Here is a 17,135-nt window from a genome sequence, read left to right on the forward strand (position 1 = left end):
TATTATTCCAAGCATCCTGCGAAAAGTATCATTGAATCGCGAACTGTACTCGCGTAACGCAATCATGTACCGCAATGTCACGACACAGTTACTTACTGCAGCCTTACCATGCAACTGCACAATGCAACTGCAGCTCGTAATTACACGTTACACGCGCTACACAATGCTAGTGAGCATTGCAACCATGTACTGCAGTTGCTTACTGCTACGTTGGATCCGCATAATACAGTTCCACGCTGTAACTATACGTTGCAACTTCATATCTCTCCCTCTACATACAGCAACTGCATCCACTTGTTTGCACTTTGAGAAAAAGTCCTGTAAACGAGTTGCCGAATTTTTCGGGGAGCTTCAGGCTCGTAAATGACATAAGTGTAACGGAATTTTCACCATGAAGGTACTTTTCTGCACTTTGAGAAAATTTGATACGTGAGTCCATCGAATCTATTCGGAGGCTTTAATCTCGTAAATGACATAAATGTGAATTAAATTTTCTGGCAGGTTTTAGTCCCATAAGTGATATAAATATAAAAGAATTTTTTCGGTGGCTTTTATCTAATTCTTTTCCAGGCTTTAATCTCACGAGTGATATAAATATAAAAGAATTTTTCGGAGGCTTCAGTTTCACAAGTGACACAGGTATAAAACAATGAAAGTAGGCGAATTTATCTAATTCTTTTGGAGGCTTTAATCTCACGAGTGATATAAATACGAAAGAATTTTTTCAGAGACTTCAGTCTTGAATGTTCACTACGAAAATACACGAGCGTATCAAATTATTATGCTCGGAAGCTTTCGATCTCAAAACTGACATAAACGTAAAGAAACATTTACTCCAAAACCATAAAACTCGTTTACACTCGGAAAAAATCGCACACCCGAGTTTATCAAAATTTTTCAAACTCAAATACACCCTTTCGAAAATACCTAGGCGTACCGAATATAGCAAGATCCCCTTAAAACCGAATTTACGACGCCGTTCGGCGTTCTCCTGTCGCCGAGCCCACGAAGCACCGTCGAAATCATAATAATCACGCGGATTAATTGTTCCTCGGGGGCAGCTTTCATGCTTACAAACGTCGCGATTCCCGTGAAACATAAAGCCACACGCACGGCATACACAGACTCTATCCTATCGAAAGACGAAGACGAAGAACCACCATAAAGAGTACTCGAGACAAAAGAACTGCTGATAATGAGAGTCTCGTTAAGAACCCTCCAATCGAGCCACGTAATTTCCCGCCGGCTCCGCTCCGCTCACCTCACCCGTCCAACTACATACATACATATACACACCTCTCTGATCCGGAATTCGTTCGAAAACCAGGTTTCTCAGCTCTCCCCTTTCTTTCGTCGTAATCGATCTTTTTCGTACCGATTCTCGATCGGTACGATACCTTCTCCTCCATTACCCGAAACAGAGGAAGAACCACGGTTACACGGGGACAGATCGAATCCGTGGAACGCAGTACTTTAAGAGAAACACGAAATGGAATCAACGAGGAGAGAAGTCGCAATTGGAGAAGGGAGGAAGAAGACGTGGTGAGGAGGGGAGGAAAGGGGAGACAAAGAGGAGGCATCGTAATTCGATAAACGTACAGATCGTCGATTTTGCGACGGTTTTCTGGGTATTTCGCTTCTATAAAACACCGATCACGTGGCATCATGGCGATCGAACCAACGACGAGGGACAAGAGAGAGGGTTTTATGCGGAGAGGTGAGCTAAGGGAACGCCGTGTGTATATATATATATACGTTACACTGTGCGTTTCGAAAAGAGCACGAAGCAGAATGGGAAGAGGGGAGGGCAAGAGAGGCGAAGGACACGCCGGTGGGAATTAACAGGAGAGACGAACGACGCGGAGGTCCGACGCTTTTCCCCGTACCGAACCGCTCCAAGGCGGCCATCTTGCCCTCCTCCTTGTCCTCAGCGACCAAGTAGTCCTTTTCTCTCCACCTCCGGTCCCGTTCTTCGCTCCTCGTCCCGGTTCATCGTGTGTGCACGTCAAACGGGAGATCGAACGTTTCTCTCCTCGTAAGTTTCTTCGCTATTTTTTCTTCTTTTTTTTGGGGGGAAGAAGTTTGTGAGAGCGAGGTGGAGTGTGCAGGGTGGTCTATTTGAATAGAGTAACTGGTATATTTTGAATTATTTTTTTAACTGTATTTTTGTGTATGAACTTTAGGTGGAGGGAAGATGGAGGTCCGAGGGTGAATTGTGTTCTATTAAGGAGTCAGGCTACTTAGGGGTACAAATTCTAGTGAAGGTGTGATGGAAACAGTTATGTCAGTACCAACGATTCACTTTCATTGTAAATTTAGTGTTAATTTGTGAGACTGAAAATGATGAAATTGTCAAGGAGGTACGATACGCAGTATCAAAATTAATAGACAGCTTCAGCAAAAAATCATAAGTCAAGGGGTTAAATGGAACGACGAATTTTCTATCGAAGATAGTTTTTGGAACTATTTTAACCATTTCAGAGCGATGAACTTATCCTCGCATTTATCAAAATGTAAGAAAGTTCTTAAAGAAGAATACACAAGTAAAAGTACATAAAATGTAGGAAATATGTATAAATATCTCCCAAAAATGTTAAAAAATAGAAAACCTAGGACAAACGTTTCTGCCTGAAATAAGAAAAAAAGATTTCGAACGTCTAACACCTTAATCCTTCGTTTCACGAACACTTAACCCAAGAATAATCTAATCTTATCTCGATCTTCATCCTTTCAAACCGAGTCCCAGTTCCAAGTGTTAACCGACCTTAAATCCGTCACACTCCGGACGTAAAAGGACAAGCGTACACGGGCGTGTTCCTCTTCCTTATGGTTCCACCAAAGTGGCTCACTTCCTCACCTACGCGTCGCGAAACCTTCTTTTCGTTTTTCATGAAAAACGAATCTGCGGGGGTGTCTCGAGTCGTTGCCATGCAAAACGCGTGGAAAATGTGTGGGTACCGTTTTGGTCGCGAGTGGGAAGCGCGATCGCTGTACGTATGTAAGAATCGTCGTGACGGAGAGCAAACAGAAAAAGAAATTTCTATCGTATATTTCTCACGATTATTATAATACTTCTCCCGTCCTGCGACTTCGCATTCAGACAGTTTTACACGATATTACTTTCGTGAAATTTATAACAGTGAAACGATCATGGAGCTTACTTCCGTTTCTTCCTTTTTCTTTTCTACGTACAGATACTACTACTAGAAAGAGTTTTATTAATTGACACACCAGGTAACACCTTTTCTTTTCTTTTCTTCTTCTTTCTGCAGGCTCATATGTAACAGCGGAACAGTAAAATGTGTTTCACTGTCGATTTCATAGGCGTTAGATTGCAGCGATCGTATCTCCGCGTACCTACAGTGCCTTTAATAACTACGGTAATATATCACAATTTATAGATCCTTTTACAGATTCAGTTTAATCGTTCTAAACGTCAGTGTACAGAAGCGTTGCCAACAAATAAAATCAACCCACTTAAGCGACAGGCATTAGCGCGTGTAATCTGCACTGTGTACCCTATCAATCAATACTATTGCCTGTCGAGCAAAAAACTAAATAGTTGCGATAAATATTGCGGGTTATCCAGTCTCTTTAAACACTTCCTATCGTTTTTGCGATCAATACCTCGAACAGTTTTAAATCTTGCAAAAATGTGGAAAGAGGGAACTTCTTCTGGAATTTCTTCGGCATTGCAATTTTTCGAAAGATCGAAGTGGAAAATTTTAACCAATCCAGGAATTTCGATGGATTTTCACTGTAGTAGCTCTCAAGCTTAAATTTCCCTCGCTCTTAAATTTAGGATTTAGAAAACTTACTATTTTCCTTTCGAAATGTTACAAAACACATATTCACAGATTTCTATTCTTAAAAATTCTCAAAAATCCAGCGTCCACAAATTTTTCTCACAATATTCCCGAAATATCTCTCTAACCAAAATTTTTCTCGCTCTAAATTTACATTCCAAAGGATTTCCATAATTTCTCACGATCTCTAGTCTCGTGAAACGATACTTAGGGTGCTTCAGAAAATTCCCAAAAATTCTAAAAAATTTGGAGTGCACAAATTTCCCCCGAAATGCCTCTCAAACCCAAATTTCTCTCGCTCTAAATTTACGCTCCAAGGAATTTTCATCGAAAGGTACTCAGAGTACCTCAAAAAATTCAGCATCCACAAATATCCATCGCAATACCTCTCAAACCTAAATTTCTCTCGCTCTAAATTTACGCTTCAAGGAATTTTCATCGAAAGGTACTTAGAGTACCCCAAAAAATTCAGCATCCACAAATATCCATCGCAATACCTCTCAAACCCAAATTTCTCTCGCTCTAAATTTACGCTCCAAGGAATTTTCATCGAAAGGTACTTAGAGTACCCCAAAAAATTCAGCATCCACAAATATCCATCGCAATACCTCTCAAACCCAAATTTCTCTCGCTCTAAATTTACGCTCCAAGGAATTTTCATCAAAAGATACTCAGAGTACCCCAAAAAATTCCTAAAAATTCAGCGTCCACAAACTTCCACCACAATAACCTCTCGAACCCAAACTTCTCCACAGATTTCTGGCGACTTCCACCATATCTCGCGGAAGAATTTTTCAGACAAAAAAGCCGCGTCGCTATGCAGCCAGCAAAGTTCATCCGTGGACCGGTATCGATCTCTCGAGGCGCGTCGAGAGGATGCTGTGGACGTTGTTCTGTGCGCGTGGTATGAGTAATACGTTCAGGCATGTGATCCACGGGTTCGCAAGCATGTCTCTCTCTCTCTCTCTCTCTCTTTCTCAAGTGAGATTTTTCTTGCACGCGCCGCGTGCACGCACGCACGCTCGCCGACCGCGCGCATTTCTTTCCCTTCCCTTATTTCGGCATTAGTTCTTACTGGCCTAAGGCAGCATAAGGACACTACCGCGACGACTAATTGGAGTTCTTTGCCCGCCGGGGACGAGCTACGTGCATCCATTTCAAGTACAATTAAAATCGTTTGGGAAATCGCCAGCTGGACGCCGCAGCGTGCTTGCCCGCGAGCTCCACGCCACTAGGGGAGCATACTACTTTCGGAGGGTGGAAACGAGTTTGCAGCGTGAAATTGCCCGAGGGTTATTTCTTTTTCACCTCGATACCTACTTGGATGTTCATGTCGCACCAAATTGTCCAGGGTTCAATGACCTGTTCAAAATTGTCGGTATTTTGTGTTGCTCGTTTTGTGTGCTTTGTTAACCCTCTACGAACGTTCAATGGAAATCATCGCCATTTACTTGTTCCTCGTTCTGAACAGATTCGAAATACTTCGCTCTGTTAAAAAAATAATTAACACTCTGCAACTCGATCTTTCTTGGGCCATGAGAAGAAAAGGATTGAGAATGGAAATCATCACCATTTATTTATCGCTCGTTCTGAACAGATTTTAAATACTTCGCTCTGTTAAAAAAATAATTAACACTCTGCAACTCGGTTTTTCTTCGTTCATGAGAAGAAAGGATTAAGGTTGACTAGAATTTTAGATTTTGATAGGGGAAGCAAGAATCATTATTGGATAATAATAATAATGCAATAGATACATCATATGCAAATTTCAAGTCCCATGGAGTTATAAAGAAGAAAAAGATTCCTCTATGTAAATCTTCTTTTTGAGAAATTAAACAAATTGATTTGCAACTATACTCTTGATGAAAACGAAAGATCATTCAAAATCATAGTAACAATTTAAAAATATGCTAAATTACAATTCTAAAATAATTTTAACAAATAAGCAGGTTTATAAAGAAAGAAAATTGCAGAATCTTCTCCTATTGCTTCGCATATATTTTCTCATCTTTCATACGTTCATTACACTCTCCGACCAGCATCACCGAAGCTCCATAATCTCATTTGAATAATTGCCTAGTCTAATCTTCCTTCCCTTTTCCAACCTCGTTCCACTAACCATAAGAGGTCGTCGTCGAAACACCTTTCCATTAAACATAAAACATCAAAATTCAAACACTTCCAACCATCTACTCCCCAAAATAAACAAACTCCCCTCGAGCACCAAAACAAAACTCTCTCCCCCCACTATTCTCCTCCTTCACAGAGAAAAATTCACATCCAAGTAAACAGTACTTAAACCAAACCAAGCTCGAATCCTGGCTCTCGATATCCGGCTGACAATGAGGCGTAGATACGGAAAAAACGGGCGGAAGGGAGCGGAAAAGAATTGCGCGTGCACGACCGCTCGCAGAGATATGTCGACACGTGGAACGCGGTCCCGGCCTGTTATCTCGCGTATCGTAATCAGTCAGCGGCGCGAACAGAATTTGTCTTTGCGTCGGTAGATTTCCATTCCGTGAATGATTACCGGCCGGCGACCGGATCCCGAGAGTGAACCAGGGGAGGGAAAAACGGCGCGGCAAGGGGCTCCTAAGGATATTGGGAAATCCCATTTCTAATATTAGACCGCGTTATGAGCCGATATCGCCGATAGATCGTCACGCATCGGCGAGCCTAATAACCTGAGATTGCTATCGCTGAGAATTCGAGAAAAAAGAAAGAACTGTGCTTCGGGTAAATTTTTCTTCTTACCAAAAAGAAGAAGAAGAAGAAAATATTTACTTCAAAAATCTCAGTATTCCGTTCACAAAAATAACTCTTTTATTCCGAAGATCAACTCTTAACAAAATCAACCAACTGAAGTCTACACTTTTAAGGAAAACTGACGCGCGGCGTGAAGATGGCCTTCCACCCGTAGTGTAAGGAGTGGTGGAAATTCGTGTTTATCCTAACAGCACGGTCGATCTTCCTTTAATCGCTGATCATCGTTGGAATTCGTGAAAGTCAATTTCACCGGAAGAGTTTCCATTTTGGTCCCCCGATCGATTCCCGCTCGAGGAGGATAGTCACTTTCGAAGGTGGGAAGAACGTAAGAGAGATGTTAATTCGATTTACACGCATATTCGACGGGGAAAAATTCGTATAGCTGGTTGTTGCGCCTTCTGAATCACCCTAGAGAACGAACAGCCTGTAATTACCGTTTAGCTGTATTTGCCCTGGTGTAATTGCTATAATTTATTCGCGTGTAGAATAACGCTTTGGTAATCGTTTCTACCGTTCCCTTTGTAAACGCTTTGCCCAAGCCGGGGCTCGTGGTAAGAAACGAGAATGGCCAGTAAAATGCGGAGTGAAGGTTTTACGAGCAAAGTAGACACTTTTCAGAGCTGGGTGAGGAACGGATGCTCGAGATGAATATGTTACAAAAGGTAATTAAGAAATTAATCGAGGCAACGCGTAGAATAACAGGGTGAAGGAGAAAAGGGTAACGATTCGTTGCTTTGATCGGATTATAATTGAGGTTGGTAAATGTATGTAGGTTAGGTTAGGTGGTTTTCGTTGAGGAGATTTTAATTGATGCTCGTTTGCACGATTGCCTTATTTATTACGTTAAAGATGCTTAATGCTTGCGCGTTGAATTGTTTCTCTACGACTGGGACGTTGCGACGTGTCTGTGATTTGCCTTATTTTCTAACGCAAGCTTCTTACGTATTTTTTCAACTCGAGGGCAATGAAATTCATAACGTGACTACTCATGATCGTCTATTTTTCAAACGTAAAGTAATTAAGATTCGTCCTCTATTACTAGAGATTGAAATACTCGTGACCACTGTTTTCGAAACTCAGAGTAAATAAAATGCATCTCCTAAGTTTAGAAATTTAGTAACTCATAATCGCAAGTAAATCAGAAATTTAACAACTCATAATCACTATTCTTCGTGCCCAAATTCAGCAACACCTATGCAATCTTCGAAAAACGAGCACAGATTACTCAACAATTCTCCAAAATAAATCCAAACGCAAGGAAAAGTGAGAAAGACTAGCGAGCCGCCCTCGACAATTCAAAAGTCATCGTTAAAATACAAAGGATAAAATAAAGAGTATAGAATTCGCTGAGAAATAGAAAGAGATTACTGTAGAATAAAAATTAACACAGACAGCTCGACCAAAAGTCCAACCCTCGTTTCCAACGGACTTTCCATCGAACCCGAGCGATTCTTTTTGCCCCCCGGATGGATCGAGCCAGCTCGCTGGACTTTTATCGATCGATGAACCAACCACGACATCATCGTTTCTTCTCGACATTGTTCCCGGGGTTCGGGCTCGCGTCCCCGGAAGCCGCAAAAACTCGAGAACCGCGCATATATGTATACGAAGGGAGAGGCGGGAGATCTGAAAACGCGACGGATCAAAGGCACCTCCGAGCCTGTGCAAGAAGCGAACCGCGGAGGACACCGAGACGAGGACAGGGATATGTCCGGCTTACATTCTGCTTTCCGCGAACGCGAACCTTTTTACCAAGGTGCACCGTCATTATGGCAATTTGCCGCGCATACGAAACGCCGGGGCCCATTTTCGGCCGAAAATTCGCGCACCTCCGGGGCAACGTGTCGTGGAAACAAGCTTCTTCCGCGATCAACGGGGAAATTTCTCCATCGAATCTCGGTGAATTCTAGCATTTTTTAGTCTTGTTCCAGTGCAAGTGTTCGGAGAGAGAAGAATATTTTTTTAACAGTTGTTTTTGGGATGTATTGTTGGAGTTTTAAAATACTTGAATTTCTATGGATTGAAAAATTATAGTAATTTTTCTGCAGAAGTTTCAAGGGAAATTTCCGGACATTTCCTTGTTGCACAGATGTCTACTTTTAGGATGTATTATTGGAGTTTCAAAATAGATAGAAAAATTGATTTTTGGGTAAAGATTTTAACTTGAGGGTGTTGGGATAGATCATTCCGGACAAGAGCATTGTAAATAATAGACTTCGCATGGAAAGCATTGAATTTGTTATTCCTTTAGTTTAATAAAAATCTCACTGCCGCACTTTCTTGTTATCCTCTTCCACGTAATACTATCAACACTCAAAAGTCACTACATAAAACACTTGCCGCTTGGGTTGTTCGGCCGTACAATAACATCGGTATTTTCAATAGACAGCACGTCCTAAAAAGCGAGTTCTCAGCCGGCACGAAAAATACTTTACGACACCCAAAAACTCGACGCCTCTCACACCTGAACACCACATGACCGAAGATCATAAACAGACCTCCAACAAGCAATATAACAAATGTAAGAACAAATTCCCCACTTTCACACCACCAATCACAATACACACGTAGTTTATAAAATAGCGAACACCACGCGACACGACGCACAATTTTCCTATCAGTAAGCCTGGACATTTCGCGCCCTGTGCACGTTCATTCAGAAATACATAGTTTTAACTGTTGTGCGTTAATAATCTACCTTCCGTGCACCACCCGAGTCCCCTATCCCGAGTAGATTCCTTAAATGGCCTGACTCAAAAAGAGGGACAATTATCGGTTTCGCAACAAACATATCGCGATTCGTAACGACACCAAAACTCTCTGAAGCTGTAGTGGTGCTTCTACGCTCCGTAATGTTTACCTTTCTTTAAACACATGTTTACATTTTCTTTTCTGTCTCGCTAATATAGTATTTATGTTCAGGCGTGTACCGTAAACTCTCAGCAAAAATTTCTCGCCTCAGTTCTCGCATACACAGCACAGCAGATACTGTACTTCGTAACGAAAGGGTTGAATATATAAATAAAAATATTCCTAAAAGCACACGCTTTCCCAAATTTATTTTTAAGTATGTACCATTACCTCTTGTTGGATTATTAGGAGGAATGAGTGTGTGTGTGTGTGTGTGTAGTAACAGCAAAAATGCTCAACGTACTGAGACAGATTAATATAAACATACACTACAGGCCAAAAGTTTGGAACCACCTCCCACTTTTCATCAGTACTAAATCTGCTGCCAATTTTTTATAGATTTGAAGTTTATCTTAATTCTACATTTATCAGTTCATTCGGATGATAAAAAATTCTCAAAGTCGCTGACTTTTTTCTGTAAATTGCAATGCTCGGTGAATCCAAAATGTCGATGTCTTCTTAATTGCGTAGTGACGTGTCTTCCTCGCGTATAAAAATGACGAAGAATTTATAATTTGAAATACCATCTTTGAATTTATTACCTTAAATTCCAATACCTCTCATATTTAGCACAATCTCTCACCAAAGTTTCTCGCCTCGATTGTCCCGTACACTAGCAAACACCTCCTTCGCAACGAAAGGGTTCGCTAAATAGGCAAACGAGAAGTACTTTTCCCTGAAATTCTCTTATTTCCACAGTGAACGATCTTCGCCGAAGAAAAATGGAATAAAACGTACTCCGGGTTGCATAAGAGTCGATCAGCGTCCGGTGGAGGAGCGCGAGAACGAGCAACGCGTTGTGAATCCTGGTTCGAAGCGTTGCCAGTCGGCCGTAAACGCAGACACGGCCCGCGGGGAGGTCTGTCAAATAAATAATCCGCCGAAAGCGTGTGCACTGCTCTTTGCTCGCGCGTGTATTGTTCGCGCGTGACGTCACATCCTCGAAAACACTATTATTACAGGCACCCACCTCCGCCGCATTAACATAGATTACGAGCGCGCCCCTTCGAGCGGTCCCGGCTTTTCTTCTTCCACCGCGGCGGATTTATTTAACGGAGGTCATTTTCTCCTTGGTCCATCTGCTTTGCTATCCTGTACACGGTGTTTCTTCCCTCGTGCTCTTCGAATTCACCGCTAACGGGGTGGAATAATATCACAATTTGCGGGTAATGAGAATCGAATTTTGAGATTCGTGCAAATCGGCCCGCGAATTATGGAGTAATTGAGATTGAGGAGGTTTCGAGTGTCTCCTCAGGGAAGATGGAAAGTGATTTTTAAGTTTCTCCTTTTTAGGTTTGGGTTTTTTGGAATTTGGAGAGGTCGCAGGGTGAAAAGTGTTTGGAAAGTTTGTTGATTGTGGGGTTTTTGGGAGGTTTCTGTATTTGGTGTCTTCTTTGTAAATTTGGAGTGATTTTCTGGATTTTTCCAATTTCCGAATGGAATTTTATATACCTTCGAATCTTCGTCTATTCTTTCATTATTTTTCTGGAGCTGGTTCATTAGAGATTACGGAAAGTTCTTGAAAAATTTTGTCCGTTATAGAGAGTTTCAGGAAGATTTACATATTTCGTGTCTTCTTTGTAAATTTGTAGTTTTGGACTGATTTTCTCGAGGAGATTTTTCCAATTTCTCATTGGAACTTGTTTAGAATTCTATGTACTTTCGAATATTCGTCTCTTTTTCTTAAATTATCTCTCTAGATTTAGTTTATTAGAAATTATGGAAAGGTCTTTAGGAGTTTGAGGAAGACTTATATACTCGGTGTCCTTTTTGTAAATTTGTACTTTTGGGGATGGAACAATTCTCAAGCGTTTTACTCGAGGAGATTTCCCCATTTTTTGGGGAATTACTACTTTCGAATCTCCACCTTTTTTAAAATTACTTAACTGGACTTTTTTTCACAATTTGGAGAGGTCGAACGACGAAGACTTATACACTCGGTGCCTTCTCTGCGATCAGTTCTCGATCGTTTCCCGAGATGTTTCCAATTTCCCAATCGAAGTACTCTAATCCTACACCGTAAACTCTCCTTTTCCTCTCCAAGTACAAGCTCAGGAATCCTCACACGTTGTTTTCCGACGCGCTTAAAGCGACAGAACGTCTCGCAAGAGTACAGCAGCTCGTCGGCATCGGCGAACTTTCACATTAATTTAATTACAGACCGCGGCTCGCCTTGCAATTTGGCGCACTAAAAAAGGAGCGTATCGTAACGAGATCTCGTACGAACCTTTTCATACGAAACTCCGCGAATAGACGAAAAACGATCGATTCTTGTCATCGACTCGGCCAACTTCCGTCGATCATTCACGAAGAATGCTTTCGACGAAAAACTCTTCCTTCCTTCCTTCTTCCCCTCTTTCCCCTCCGTCTTCTTTCCCCGCGTGAGAAACTCCCGTCGAACGTTAACCAGCACCGTAATTTCGACTCAGCGAGGAATTGCGCGAAATATATGCAAATTTGATCGCGCCGGTACGAGCCTCGCGCGCTCTTCGTCTCGCATTTTAATTTTACGCCGCGCGTATCGCAATTTAGCTTCGTATTTCTCAACGAGTGCGCCACACCTTGCCGCGAGGAAGTCGTATCGGTTCGCCCCGGTGGACACTTTTCTTCGTGCAACGATTTCAGAATAAACAGGCACATCGTTCAGCGGAAAATAATATACGCGGCGTATAAAAGTCACCGTTCGATTTCATTTGTTCGCTCGATTAAGAGAAACTTTCGCGCGGTAAATTCTGGTTAATTGAATAAAACGAAGGAAGAGAAGCACAGAGAGTACGAAATGTGATACGAAAAATTTCGATTCATGAATATTCAAATTGGACGGAATAAATTCCTGTTAATTATCGATGTTTCAGGTAATTCCATATATCAAACAAAGGTGTTCGAATTTTAATTCGTACGATAAATCGTTGGTTCTCGTTCGATAGAGGGAGAGAAAGAGAAAATGGCGTTTCGTGGACCAAGGTCGACGCCACGAATTAACATCTCTGTTGTTCTCTCTCGAGCGAGCCAGCCGGATTATTATCGATTGGGTCGAGCCGCCACGAATCGAGAAAACGCCTCGGATTTCGTGAACGCGCGCGTCTAAGCCGCGGAATAAGTAGCTTACAAGGGGTTCGCGGGGAAGTCTCGCTTCTGACAGACTTTAGATCCCGCGGCGGCGACGAGAACGAGGATTTAGTCAATTTTAATCTGATTATCGACGAGAAGTCGATTAGGGAGTAATCTTCGTTCAAGTAGATCGCGAGGAAGCGTGGCTTTTCGGCTGATGTTGTTTACTTCGTGGCTTTTCGTGAAGTTGTCGACGAGATTGGATGTTATTGGTGTTGGAAATAGAGAGAGACAGAATTACGTGAACGTGAATGCTATAGTCAGATCGTAGAATCTGCGAAAGTATTGTCTTGCAAGAAAAGTTCATCACTTATGCACCCTTGTTGGAAGAGCTTCGTTTGGACTCACTTAAAAATCGTAGAATAACTCTCGACGTTACCCTTTTTGCATAAATTAATAAATAATAATATTGATTGTACATCGTTATTGGGTTCTGTAAATTTCTACGCACCTTAAGAAGTAGAGCGACTTTTCACATTCCAACGCACAAATCGGATTTCTACTTTGTACACAATTCCCTTATGCACGAAGTAGACCTTTTTAATGTATCACTAGCCGCCCTCAAAAGGAATCTTCAAGTCCTTAAAATGGCTGAAGTATAATAGACGTACACTACCGGCCAAATGTTTCGATTCAACTCCCACTTTTCATCAATATTAAATCTGCTGCTTTCAAGTTTATCTCAATTCTACATTTATCGATTTATCTCGTATCAACTGATTCGAACGATAAAAAGTTCTCAAAGTCGCTGACTCTTTTCTGGAAATGTTTGTGTAAATTGCAACGCTCGGTGATTCCAAACTTTTGGCCGGTAGTGTAGATTAATATTGTGTAAAAGTTTGTAAAAAAGGGCATAGCCCGTTGATTGTATTATTCAATAATAATAGTAACTATTTGGACCATTTCGTGGTCCGGAAAGATGGCAAATTTTGGGAGAATGAAATCACAAAACTGCCTCAAAAACGGCGAAAGACGGAACAAAATGGCAGCTGTGAAATTTTCTCTTCAGGCTAATTACTTTGCCCCGAAAACGTCAATACTCCCGACAGAGAAACTACGCAAACCCAGGGAACAAATTGTACGATTCACGACCCAATCCGTTAAAAATAAAAGCACCGTAATTACAGACGATTTGAAACAGTCGCTCGAAACTTAGCGAAACAGATAAATCAAGAAAGCAATCCCGAAGTCCCCGCTCCGCCATTAAAAACGCCATTTCTCCTCGTCTCGCATACACGCCTGAGCGGAACGCAGAAACGATCGGTGGCTGGGTAAAGTGAAAGGAAGCTCGAATTTTCGAACGCTCCGACTCCCTTTTGCCCCCGTTCCAAACACCGCGGCGACGATGTTTCTCCGAATTTCGAGAGACGTTCTAACCTCCAAACGAAGAAGGAAGAAAAAAGGAAGCTACCTGGGAAAAAGGTGTGAAAAAGAAAATTGCGCGCTCGCGAGAGAAGAAAGGATTCTGCGTAGCTTCCAACCCGTTCGAACATTCCGATTTACAATAATCGCGAGAGAGAGAGATAAGCTCCGGAGGAGAAAGAAAGATGGCGGATTCTATCGTACGGCGGCGGCGAGGGAGGAGAAAGGAGGGGAAAGAGGCACGCTTGTTTTCGAGGCCCCCAAGGTCTCGACGTGCATATCTTACGACCGATTAATTGCAGCTGATTTTTATTTATTGCAAAAGAGCAAGGTGTGCGGCGGCCGGTGCGCGCGTTTAATGGTTATTGGTTCGCGATACAGTACTCACTCTCGTGTACGTATATACAGGTGTGCGCGCGTGTTTTCTAAAGCTGTACGTATGTATCGTGTTCCTGCGACTTTTGCATCGCATTTTCTGTCGGCTGATTTTTTCCTCCCTTTCTTTTCCTCCATTCCTCGTCTCGAAATTTTTTCTTTTTCGATTATTCATTGTGTCACGGCTGGCTGAGCGCGCAGGCGCACTCGAGCATACTCGCTTACGCGGCGTAGATCACGCGCACGCGGTTCAAAATGGCGCGAGCGAGCGCGGCAGAAGCGGGGAGTCATTTCTAAATATACATACCGGGGTACGAGACATTGTTCCGTGGGTTTTGTATCGGTATTTTCACGGAGATACGAGCGAGATACGGAAACGTAACAAATTAGCCGATCGAGATCTTAATTGCGCATGAAAAGTCGCTTTTTCTTCTTTTCGAAAGGGTGCGCACGGAACAAGCGACGCGTGGATTATTTATTCGACGCTCTCGCGCGTGTACTTACTCGCTGCAACGGTTCCGCGTGTCATACAGACGGAGATTGAAGGCGGTTTTCATCGGGTCGTTTGTAATTCCATCGAAAGCAGGCGGCGCGGGATCGATTAGCCGGTTCGAATAATTGGGGAAATAATTCATCGCGTGGTTAAATTCAGGCAGCTCTGAAGTGCGGAGGAACGAAGCGCGGAAGTATTTGAGATTGTCAAAAGGATGTAGTAAATTTTCGATACGTTGCGAGTGAAACTCTAATTTGCAATTTGTACGTATATCTGAGGGAACAAATATTCGGTGGATCGATTCGATACGATGTAACACTCTAACGACAATGTGTAGTTATCAATTTAAAATGTGCGAGAAAAATTGATTATTTGAGGGATGCAACAAATTCAAAGTATATTTCGAATTGTCAATCGAGGATATAGAGTGACGTTAATTATTATTAAGACACCCGTTCGATTCGTACGAAGAATATTATACGATTTAAAATTACACTTCTTCACGAGACGAAGAGAAAGTGCGTTTAATTTCCCCTACCAAAATTCAAGTCGCTCTTAATTATAATTTTGTGTCTAATTAATCTCGCATGAAGAAGTACTAAAAGTAAAATGGCTACAAATAATCTTTCTAAATGTTAGTAATTTTTTAACGAAACATTCAGTGTCCAAATCCTCACGAACGCGATTATACACGAAAAGGGACTGAAAATGGACATCTTTAAGATTGCAGACTGAACAAAATTTTTCAGCGAAATATTCAGGGCACCGAATTAAAATCAGGCAAATAATCCCTCAAAATCAATACACACTTTGTAATAACACGAGCAATATCCAACCCACGTCAGATTTTCGACAACAACGTACACAACGACCGTGCCAAAAAGGAGCGCGATAAAACGGTAGAAAAAAAAAAGGAAAAATTGCAACAAGATCAACTTGAATGGCAGAACGAGCGATCAGCAACGTCCTTGCAGGACATACATCGGTTGCGTGGCGCTGTACGCGTCGTAATAATATATTCTGCGCAGGCAACGTGACTTATCCCCGCGAGTATGTGTGCGCAATAATTGTTAATTGTCGGCGTTGATACACGAGGCCGATAGCGCGCCACGTTTCAACGTTGGCCGCGCGCGCTCACAGAGAGGTCCGATTCGATATTTCCGTGGCAACGAGCAGAGCCCCGGCTACTGTCCGCTGGCACACACTTTCAGCGATACTTTACGGCTTATTAAGGCGCGACACCGTGCCAACGATACTTTCCTTGCCTCGTTCCGCCGCGGAATCACATTTTTCCGTCTCGTTAAACTCCCCGTTGTTACCAATTTCTGCGCTGATCACGCTCGTTTCCTCGAAAGGACGTTCAGGAATTTTTCACCGGTGTTTCTCCACGAATAGAACCTTTCCGGAGGATTCGAAGGACTCGGGAAGCTGTGTTTCTCAGGACTACTTCTTTTTAAACGAACTTTTGCGCCTTTTTTGGAAGAGGTTTTTAAGAGGAAATTTTGGAGTGCTAGACTTGATTCGTTGACCTTTCCTTAATGCAGATTTCCTGTCTCCGCTTTGGCTCGTGTTGTATAATGCGACAACGATTTCGGGCATAAAAGGTGCGATAAATTTGAAGAAAAATCGAGGAGATAAAAGGAACACCACGAGGTGATTAATTTGTTAACAAGCTCCGCTCGAATTTTCAAAAAAAGTCTTGCAATTCAGAGTGTCTGATATTGCATAATATTCCAACGTTACGACGTTTACGACTTTTTAAAATTGACATTGACACGTCTGAGAATATTCCACAAATAAGTATCCTAAAAAAAGAAAACCTCCACCTCAAAGAAAACCCGAGAAAAAACTTACCCGGCACGTAGCGAGGCAGCGGCGGCGGCAGCAGTGAGGGTGAGTTGCTGAGCAGCGGCTGCGCCGGCCGCAGGATCGGCAGCAACCAGCTCGGACAGCACCAGGACGGTGGTAGTTGTGGTCGCAGCCGCGCAATTCGGCACAGTGGCGTTCACCGCGTGTCGTACACCCGGTGGAAGATCGTCCTCGTGCTGCAGTTGCAGCTGAGGATAATGGTGGAGATGCAACGCGGTCGTTGCTGATCCAGATCTAGGCGTCACGCAACTCGGCGGAAGCAGCCCGGTTCTGGACACGGCTGACGGTGGCGATGGAGATGGTGGCGAGGGCGGTGGCGGCGGATATTCGACCACTTGCACGCGATCAGCTTCGTTCTCGTAGATGATCTCCTTGTCGTGGGTGTACATGACAGTTTTCTGACCGTCGTTGTAGATCAGATCGATCATCTTGTGCTCGCCGAC

At 42.6% G+C, this 17,135-nt stretch overlaps 1 protein-coding gene across 1 annotated transcript in view; it reads right to left on the bottom strand.

The window, feature by feature from the left end:
• The window catches only part of LOC108577391, a 157,704-nt gene that overhangs the window by 124,206 nt on the left and 16,363 nt on the right, over positions 1-17,135 (bottom strand). Inside the window, 1 exon segment of the mRNA XM_017940536.1 lies at positions 16,678-17,135. This exon segment is cut by the window's right edge and continues 18 nt beyond it. Coding sequence (XP_017796025.1) covers positions 16,678-17,135 — 458 coding nt within the window.

The sequence above is a fragment of the Habropoda laboriosa genome, unplaced genomic scaffold (assembly GCF_001263275.1).
Source record: "Habropoda laboriosa isolate 0110345459 unplaced genomic scaffold, ASM126327v1 scaffold648, whole genome shotgun sequence".
Classification (NCBI taxonomy): Eukaryota; Metazoa; Arthropoda; class Insecta; order Hymenoptera; family Apidae; genus Habropoda; species Habropoda laboriosa.